The sequence below is a fragment of the Cucurbita maxima genome, unplaced genomic scaffold, assembly GCF_002738345.1.
Source record: "Cucurbita maxima cultivar Rimu unplaced genomic scaffold, Cmax_1.0 Cma_Scf00007, whole genome shotgun sequence".
NCBI classification, from domain to species: domain Eukaryota; kingdom Viridiplantae; phylum Streptophyta; class Magnoliopsida; order Cucurbitales; family Cucurbitaceae; genus Cucurbita; species Cucurbita maxima.
Window position 1 is genome coordinate 4828311 of NW_019272023.1, and position 9920 is coordinate 4838230.

Genomic DNA, 9920 nt, shown 5'->3' on the forward strand with positions numbered 1-9920 from the left:
TGAGAAGTTACGTTATTGGCGGTAACGCCAAAGCCAAATGGTGGTAAATTGGTTGAGAGAATAATAAATAATATTTTTTTAAAATAAATTAAAAAGGTGAACCAACGAGTTGGCCTGCTGGGCCGGCAACAAGAGTTCGGTGCACCCAACCAAACCAAATCGGTCACTGAGTTGGACCAACCCACCTTATAAAAAAATTACTTTATTAAATTATTAAGCCATTTTCTTCCTTATATCTTCTTTAATTAGCTTAGATTTTAATTCAAGGTAATTAGCATGCTTTTTTCACGCATTCTTATTTGTCTGTTATCTTATTATTTATTTTTATAAATTTTAAAAGTAAACCGGCCCCACAGAATCTCATAAACCGGCCACCGTCCTCCTCCCGGTCGTTCGAAACGGGCCGATGAAATTGGGCTCCCATTAGCCGGCCCACAAATTTGAATTTCCGCTCTAAATTCATCTCGACCGTTGATTTTAAAATCGCAGGCTCCTGATCCCTTTCCAGCAAAACAAGAAATTCAAAAATACGATAAGTTCGTGGCAAAAGACGAATTTATCCCTACTATTCCTTTTATTTATTAAATCGGCCATTTGAAGCAATATTATATTATCTCAATCTCTTTTCTCATCTTATCTCTTATATATTTGCATGCGTATTTTAATTAATTATTTTTCATACTCATTATGTTCACGTTTAATGACGTGGCGAAATTAAATGTTTATTTTTATTTTTATTTTTTGCGAATATGAAATTAAAAAATGTTTTGGTGGGGATAGGTTTTTTTAGGTGGTTCCATATTGGATTTTGGTTAGTTAGGTCAAAACTTTAAAAATAATTTGTATCTTTTATTTATTGATAAGAATGTTAAATTATTTAGTTAATTAATTAATCATTTATAACTGTTTTTTAATTCATTACAAATATTTTAATTTCCAATTATATTAATATATTAAAAAAAAAAAAAGAATCTAAAAAGAGTGTAGAAAGGGGTCAAAACTGAATAAAGGATTTGAAATGCTTTGTTATCCAAATATTCTTCTCCAATTATGAATTAAAGCATATTTCACAATGGGGTTTGACACACAAAAAAACATCTTTTCTATATTTTTTACAATTGAAAAAGATTTTGAATCTTTCAAATTCTTTATAAATAATTAACAATTTGTTTATTACTATTTTATGTTTCACATTTTTTATAAGTATCAAGGGGAGATTCTTACAAGGAATTTGCAAGGATTGAATTCCCAACCGTAAAATATATATAAAAGTGGGGTAAGGTGGATCGAGGTAGGGATAGGGACCAGGATGTAATTTCCATTCCCAACGGAAGAAAAATCTGTTTCCACTCCCTCCCTTGTTCTCGAGGATTCACCGCCCCACTGGATTAAACCGACAATTCAAGTAAGTAGTAGAAGGGATTGATTTAACCTACTCACATTAATATAACATTAGACTCGACATATTTGATGTTTAGGTTAAATGGGGTCGGGTGCATATTTGATTAATACAATAAATCTCATATAATTTTTTCTCCCAACATAATTAAAAATTCATAAATGATTTGTTATTTCCTCGCATCACACGGAGTTATGTGACTCGACTTCCTTCCATGTGTTCGTAGTCTGTTGAAGTATTCAATCACAAATCATAAGCGAACCCCAGGGGTGGTTTGGGAAATTCAACTCCCTTTCGTTTATTTAAAGCTGAGAATCCACAAAAGAGGGAAGAACACCGAGAAAAACGGAGAGTTTGTTTTGAATAAAAACAGAGCATTTTGAGCAAAAACAAGAAGAAGAAGAAGAACCACAACAAAAGATGGGCGAAGTGTCTCTATACGTAGAGGAGTTCCAACTCCAAACGTCCTACCAAGTCTCACGCTGTAGGATCTGCCACGAAGACGAATTCGAAACTGCCCTCCAACTCGAAGCCCCCTGTTCCTGTTCTGGCACCATTAAGGTAACCCCCAAATTCATTTTTCTTCTTCCACTTCTGAATTTGAATTTGAATTTGAATTTGAATTTGAATTTGTCTTTTCAGTTCGCTCACAGAGATTGTATTCAGAGATGGTGCACCGAAAAAGGCAGCACAGTCTGTGAAATTTGTCTCCAGGTTCGCTGTTTTTTTTTTCCTCTGTTCTTCCTGATCTTTGCGTTTCTGGGTTTTCTTTAAATTGAAATTTTATTTATTTTTTATTTTCCTCTCTGAATCTATATGGGTTTCTTGCCCACTGGATTTCGTGTTTTTCTTTGTATTCAAGTCTCTATTTTCTTACTTTTTAATTTTAAAAATACAATTTTTTTTTTCCCTTCAAATATTACTATTTTCGTCTTGAAATATTTTAATGCGTTATTTAATAGATGCCCGACTTTTAACAGGTATTTTTGTTAATTTAAGAAATTAATAAATGTTTGCCTATCCCTTCTACATTAATTTTAAAACAATAATTTAAAATTCTGTTATGAATTAAAAGTATAGACATTAAATAATTACCTAGGGATGAACGAAAATAGAAAATGTTTTTTTTTTCTTTTTCTTTTTAAATTTGTTTTTGTTCTTACAGAATTACGAACCAGGCTACACGTCACCTTCTAAGAAGCCTCAACGCGGCGATCCAGGTGTCACTATTAGGTATTTTCTTCTTTTTCCACTTTGTAATGGAAATGGGAAATTTCTTAAATCGCGACCCAGACATGCTTTACAGCCAATTCCTCGGCTCTGCTGGCGATTTTTTAAAAAACATTTAAGGAAATGAAATTAAAAAAAATTATTTGGCAGGGATAGTTTGCAAATCCCTAGAAGCGAGGAAGAAGAAGCGGCAGAGCCAACGTCGCCACCCGCAGACGGCGGCGCGTCGGACTCCACTTGCTCCACCACCGCTGACCGTGGTGCTTCCTGCTGTAAATCCGTGGCTCTCACTGTAAGTTCCTCTTGAACTCAATTATCAAACACTAATTTCATAGTGGGTTTAACTTACCACTACATAATTGGAATTCATTATGTCACACACTAATTTCATTATTTTATTCTAAATAATTCCACCCACTATCATAGGTTAAAATTTAAACATAGATATTAATAACATTCATTCATCTAAACTATAAACTATAGTTCAGCCGTAATTAATATATATATATTTTTAGTGGGGTTCGACTATGATTATATTTTTTAGTATAATGTAGGTCACCAACCCAACAAACTAACAGTTAGCCCTAGCTACTTTTGTTTCCCTTAAAAAAATTCACAAACAAATTTACCCTTTTAATACTAAGATTCCCTTATGAGTTTATAAAAAAGTTGACATTTTTGTATTAATTTCCTTTGTTATGCAGTTTACTTTAATGTTGTTGGTGAGACATTTCTATGAAGTGATTACTATTGACACTGCACAATACCCATTTACGCTTGCCACTGTGAGTACTCGATTCTATTCGGTTCAATTGAAGGAGGAATGCATATTACTTATTTTGTTGTGTGTGTTCGATTTAGGTTCTTATTTTAAGAGCCAGTGGGATTATTTTTCCTATGTACGTGATAATTCGAACGATCACCGCTATTCAAAACAGTGCTCGTCGAAATCGGTATCAGTACGAGGACGAGGACGAGGAGGTGAGTTTTAGTTTACATTTGGAAAGCCAAGAAAAGGGGGAAAGACTAAGAATTTTGTTATTGTGTATTTGTGTACGAGAAATAGGAATCTGATGGTGATAGTGATGATGATATTTCGAGCTTTGAAGAGGATGATAGAAGAGCGCATCATATTGTCTAAGCTTTACACAGACACTCATGATTTGTTACCATTTTTTTTTTCTTTTTTAAATTACAAATATTATTTGAACCAACACAACCTCAAGGAATTTATTTATTTATTTATTTGTTAAACCAATATATTTAGCATAGAAAATTGTTAAAAATAAATAAATCAAGATTGAAACTTTAAAACTAAGTAAAGGAAGCATGACCTAACAAAGGTTGGGTTTATATTGTTGCGATTAAAATTGACTTTTTAACTAAAATTTGGATATGGCTTTGTCTTTACCTTTTGAAATGGCATGGGGCAAACTTTATTTATTTTAATTTCAAACCTAACCGTTCTATTGATTATTACCCTATCGAATAGCATGTGCTTTATTAAAGGCTACTAAGGTTTGGTTCATGTTTGTATTCAATTTCGATTGGATTGGATCTAATATATCGATTTCTTTTACTTAACTTGTGAGATTCCACATTGGTTGGACAGAAGAATGAAACATTATTTGTAAGGGTGTCGAAATATCTCCTTAACAGACGCGTTTAAATTCGTGAGGTTGATGACGACGATACATAATAGGCTAAAGCAAACAATGTCTTCTTGTGGTAGACTTGAGAGGATTGAGCGACAATTAATATCTAAAATAAAAAATAAGGGAAAAATATAAACTAACCAAATCTCGATTAATCAAATCCTAACATAAAATATTAACTGATTATGACTATCATATATTCCATAACTAATTATCATAATATATTCTCTAAATATTATATCTTAATAAACCAATATGAGAGACGGAAGCTATTATTTTTTTTTTAAATTACGTTGACCCGAAGATGATGAAGTTGCATAGATTATCAGAATTATACTACTATGATCAATTAGGAAGTGTGTGGAAACTTCTCATTTTCAAAACGGTGAGGTTGACTACGCTCATTTTTTAAAACTTTGAGCCAAAACAGACAATGGTGGGCACAATATCTTCGGTTGGCTTAGCTGTTATATAACATTGAATTCTTTCTATTTATAAACCATATAAAAATTATTTAAAAAAAAAAGTTAAAAGTTTTATTTTTAATAAATATTTTACTTTTTAAAAGTAATTTATTTGTTTAATAATATGGGAAAAAAATAGAGAAAACAAAAATTTGATTGAAGCTTGAGCCTAAGTTTGACCAAATGAATGGAGCGTATGGTGAGCCATTGCATGACTATTAGAGAATGAAATAACATGGCCCAAGCCCAAAGAGTATTTGCAGTTCAATGGGCCTTGGCCCATATGACGGTCAAATTTGAGATGAATCATTCTGAATTTCCGAGGTTCTTTTTGAAATGCGATTCAGATGTGAATTCTTCCATGTATTTTAAATTATCATAATTTCTCTATTTATTGATTTAATCTCGATATTTTAAAGAGTCCAACAATAACCATTTTAACTCTCAAGCATTACAACTCTCTCGTCTCGTCTTAGAATAATTATCAACATCATTTGTAGCATGTAGCATCTTTCCTCACACATTTTTTATTCGGCCGCACAAAAGTTCAAAAGATCGTTTTCCGACATAATTTAAGATTTTATTTTTCTAATTAAATAATTCAGTGAATGTTTAAAAATAAAAATATATATGGTGACATTTTAAAATATAATAACATACTTTTGTGGGATTATGATAAATTTGAAAATTAATTATAATTTTCAAAAGAAATTAATATGTTAAAACTTTTTAAATACTAATTATTTAAATTATAATACACTTTTTTTTTTTTTTTTTTAATATCTTAACATCATTATTTAAGCTAAGCCTTCACATTCCTCCCCTATAAAAACCCCTCTCCGCGCCTCGCCACACTTTCTTTCGCCTCGCCATTCGCTCGCAGTCTTCACCTAAGCTAAGCCTCTCTCTCTCTTTTTCTTCTTCCACTTTTCCTCTCTTCTCTAGTCTTTTCATTTTATCTCTTTCTTCCTTCTTTCCTTGTTCTTGCGTTTTTCTTTTCCCTTGCTTTCTCTTCTCTTTCATTGTCCTCTTTAATTCCAATCTCTTAGATTTCTATCCAATTCTTCGTCACAGTTCTTGACTACGGCTTGATTTGTGATTTGTAGTTCTTCTCTCTGTTTGTCCGTTCCTTGATTCATTTCCCCTGCTCCGTGTTTGTCTCTCTTGCTCTGATTTCAAAATCCATGGTTTACTACTTCCTTCTAGGGTTTTCCTGATTACCTCGATGATTTTAGGTTTTCTATGACGTTCTCTTTACTGAGGCGACGTATTCGTATCCTCCACTCGTTTTCGGTTGTGTTTCTGTACTGGTTCTACGTCTTCTCATGAACTAATCGCCTTCTTCGTCGCTGTGGAATTTGATTGATCTCTTCTTGCGGTAGCCTGAGTTGTAGATCGGGAGATTCATTTGATTTTTATCAGATTAGATACTAAAACAACTTTTTACTCGAGATTACTTGGTATTATTTTGGCGGGAAGTAATTGAAAGAGAGAATTATATGGCATCTATTCCAAGGAAAAGCTCCCCCGGATCAAATGGAGGTTCGCAACCTGCCATTCCTGATGAGAGAAAGCGGAAGCGGATGCAATCCAACAGAGAATCGGCTCGGAGATCTCGGATGAAAAAGCAGAAGCAAGTGGAAGACCTCACGGGGGAGCTGAGCCGATTACAAATGGCGAATAATCAGCTTCTGCAGAGCATTGGTGCCAAGGAGCAAGCATTTGTTCAGGTCGACAACATGAACAATGTTCTCAGGGCTCAAGCTATAGAACTGGCCGATCGTCTGCGATCCCTGAACTCGGTCCTTCAGATCGTCGAGGAGGTTAGCGGGCTTGCTATGGACATCCCTGAAATTCCCGATCCTCTCTTGAAGCCGTGGGAGTTCTCTCGGCCAGCTCTGCCCGTAGCTGACATGTTCCTGTGTTAGTGAGTCCCTCTTAAAGCGGTTAGAATCGCCACATTTGCGAGTCTTCTGTCCAGTGGAACCGTGGTCGTTTGTGAATTTATTGCAGGTCTTAGGATTCTGCTCTGTGTCTGTGTTTGCGTGTCATATAGTAGTGGTTTTGTATCTTCTGTTTGAATTAGTCATGTAAATGGAACTTTTATGTGTTTTTGGTTATGTAATGATACACTGATTCCATCTATATTTGGGGACTTCTTCTGAATTCGCTCTAGTGATTTCTCATTAGCTAATTGCTGAACGCAAGAAGTTCTTGGATACCAATGACATAGAATTTGGTCCTTATGTATTGAATACTATTGATGCCAAGAGCTCTGCGTGTTTCCTGTTAAATTTGTTCCCACTGTTGCTGCTAAAGTATTAGCTGGTGCAATTCAAACCGAGTTCAATTCTACCTTATCTGCATGAATTGTGTCCAATTCTCTCTCTCTATTACAGATTTGATTTTGATTATCAGGAACTTTCCGCCATACTTACCTTTTGAATTGGTTCATTACAGTTGCATAAACAAATCTGGGGGCTGGCTTTGGTTCGTGGTTATCCGAGATGGGAAAAGAATATGCTTGAGATTGTATGCTGGAGAAACCCCAGATGAGTACTATGGCTTTTATACTAATCCATTAAGTAATGATAGAATTGATTTTATCCTCAGGATTCTTCCTGGAATCTTGTTCCGGATCTTCTCCTTTTGACCCCTTCTCTGATGACCCTTGTGTGCCGCACGACATTTGTAGGTGGAGTTGGTAGGTAGGGAATTATTTAATGGGAAAAAGGTGGGAATACTATAAACACTGTCTCCTTTAATCAATAGGGAGTGTTTAAATGATATAATCAAGATTATTAATAGATATCCGTCAAACTAGTCCAAAAAACTCAATATGCTAATTCTTCTGTTGCTTGTCAATGCACAAATTTGACCTGCCTCCTCTTGGTTCTGTGGGCAATTTAGCTTATCCAAATGTGTTTAATCGTCTTATATTCCTCTTCTAGAATACGCTGATTCTTTTCTTCATTATAAAATGAACATATTCTCTGAAATGGCCTTATCGCCACAAGCGGGGTAGATGTAGAACTAAAAGTGACGCCTTTGAGTTTGAGTTTCTACGGCCTCTCTTTCTTGCTGGAGTGGACTTGTATGTACCAATGAAACAAGCAACCGCCACTTGTTTCTCGTGTTTTTTAAATAATCTAGGGCTGTCTGATTCTGGAACTGTTGGAATAAAAATCCAGCGACTCTGTTCTTAATTGCTTTTATGGTTGTTTACGAGGATGATTCATGTGAAATAGCACATTGGTTGGTTGGAGAGGAGAACATTCTTTGTAAGGGTGTGGAAACCTCTCTCTACCAAATATGTTTTCAAAATTTTGAGGGAAAGCCTGAAAGGAAAAGCTCAAAGAGAACAATATCTATTAGCGGTGGGCTTGAACTGTTACAAATGGTATCAGAGCCACACACCTGACGATGTGCCAGCAAGAAGGCTGAGTCCCGAAAGAACGATGGGTCTCGAAGAGGGTGGATTAAGGGGTCCCACATCGATTGGAGAAAGGAACGAGTGCCAGTGAGGATGCTGATACCGAAGAAGGGTGGATTGTGAGATCCTACATCAGTTGGGGAGGAGACAAAACATTCTTTATAAGAGTGTGGAAACCTCTTAGCCCCGAAAGAACACTGGGTCTCGAAGGGGATGGATTAAGGGGTCCCACATTGATTGGAGAAAAGAACGAGTGCCAGTGAGAACGTTGGTACTGAAGGGAGGTGGATTGTGAGATCCTATATCGGTTGGGGAGAAGACAAAACATTATTTATAAGGGTGTGGAAACCTCTCCCTAATATACTTGTTTTAAAAACCTTGAGGAGAAGCTCGAGAGAGAAAGCCCAAAGAAGACAATATTTGTTAGCGGTATATACTTGTTTTAAAAACCTTGAGGAGAAGCTCGAGAGAGAAAGCCCAAAGAAGACAATATTTGTTAGCGGTTTACAATTAATTTTAGGTTTTTTTTGGCCATATCCATGCTAACTGTGTAACAATAACAGGTTTAAAAAGTTATACAACCACAAATCATCCCAAATCAATATATAGATGATATAAAATACTTAAAACTTGATATCATTTCGTTACTCAGTTGTCATAGGTGCGACATTCCTCAGTCTCTGGATTGTCCTTGCAATAGGTCTCCAATGGATCCGACTCCTTCTTCTTGTCACGAGCATGGCTGGCTGCCGCGCTCAATTCCTCGACTTCGTCCCATGCTGCAGCACACTCGCCGCTCACAGGGTCACCTGCACAAGCCTCCTCTGCATTCTTGATGCTCTCTTCCACCTTGTCCGATATCTTATCCGGTGCGGCGTGAACCGGTGGAACTCTCAATCGTATGGCTCTAAACTGGGTCGACTGCTTCCACGAGCGGCGGAGAAACCCAACATTGAAAGATTGGGGTTTAGGTATCTCAACAGCCTTGGCCAAGATTCTTGGACTTGAGAGGTTCACCCCTGAAATGGTCGCCATATCTGTGTGTATGGAAGAAGTAATGCGAAGTTGAATTGAGAGCTTGAAAGAGGATATAAATCATGGGGATATGGCGTTAGGAAGTATAATATATAAACGGATTGGTAAATGTGCCATTGACACATATTTCTTATCAAATGGTGGCCAATGGATGAAGGCCACGCCATATCAGTTATGGAGATATTTCATCAAAGGCCCAAAAAATTTGTAAAATGAGGAAGAGTAGACGATTGAAATTCCATTGAAATGGAAAAATCTTGGAAAATTATGGCCAATTCGATGAGCAGATGGCAGAGCACAAAAATATCAAGAGATGCCCAAAATTGTCCTGATTTGCATACGCCTTTCATTGCTCACAACAAGTTAAAAAGAACAAGAAAATTAAAAAGAGATTAGAGCCACAGAATCTAAATATCAAGTTGGATGATTTTCATTTTTTTTTTTAATAATAGTCAAACGAATTGCATGTAGACTTCCGTAGGGGATTATTACTGTTATATTGTAAGATCGAGCCTTATTAACCCTACCACCTATTCCCTTAATACAAGAAACTGCCCTGCGGTTGACTTGACTGACGCTTGTTGGGAGGGGGTTCCACAATGGCTAATTTAGAAAATGATCATGTATTTATAAGCAAGGAATACATTCCTTCCTAAAACCAAAAGTAAGACCATGAGAGTATGCTCAAAGTGTACAATATCATA

General features: G+C 35.8%; 3 protein-coding genes across 4 annotated transcripts; 2 read left to right on the forward strand and 1 right to left on the reverse strand.

Moving 5' to 3' along the window:
* The first annotated feature begins 1191 nt into the window (after positions 1-1191).
* LOC111482490 lies at positions 1192-3887 on the forward strand. Of its 2 annotated transcripts, none has more exons than XM_023128302.1 (8): positions 1192-1405; positions 1592-1960; positions 2042-2113; positions 2565-2632; positions 2780-2921; positions 3334-3414; positions 3491-3610; positions 3696-3887. In XM_023128302.1, exons 2-8 carry the CDS (start codon positions 1820-1822, stop codon positions 3768-3770), a joined length of 699 nt encoding a protein of 232 aa, XP_022984070.1. In that variant the 5' UTR covers positions 1192-1405; positions 1592-1819; the 3' UTR covers positions 3771-3887. The 2 variants fall into 2 exon arrangements, with proteins under 2 accessions (XP_022984070.1, XP_022984069.1); XM_023128301.1 differs by having other exon boundaries at positions 1626-1960.
* A 1727-nt stretch (positions 3888-5614) lies between these two features.
* On the forward strand, positions 5615-7007 carry LOC111482496 (bZIP transcription factor 53-like). Its single transcript, XM_023128308.1, has one exon. The coding sequence runs from the start codon at positions 6248-6250 to the stop codon at positions 6674-6676; it is 429 nt and encodes a 142-aa protein (XP_022984076.1). The 5' UTR covers positions 5615-6247; the 3' UTR covers positions 6677-7007.
* Positions 7008-8684: 1677 nt separating this feature from the next.
* LOC111482497 (calvin cycle protein CP12-2, chloroplastic-like) lies at positions 8685-9285 on the reverse strand. Its single transcript, XM_023128309.1, has one exon. The coding sequence runs from the start codon at positions 9214-9216 to the stop codon at positions 8830-8832; it is 387 nt and encodes a 128-aa protein (XP_022984077.1). The 5' UTR covers positions 9217-9285; the 3' UTR covers positions 8685-8829.
* Between the last annotated feature and the right edge of the window lie 635 nt (positions 9286-9920).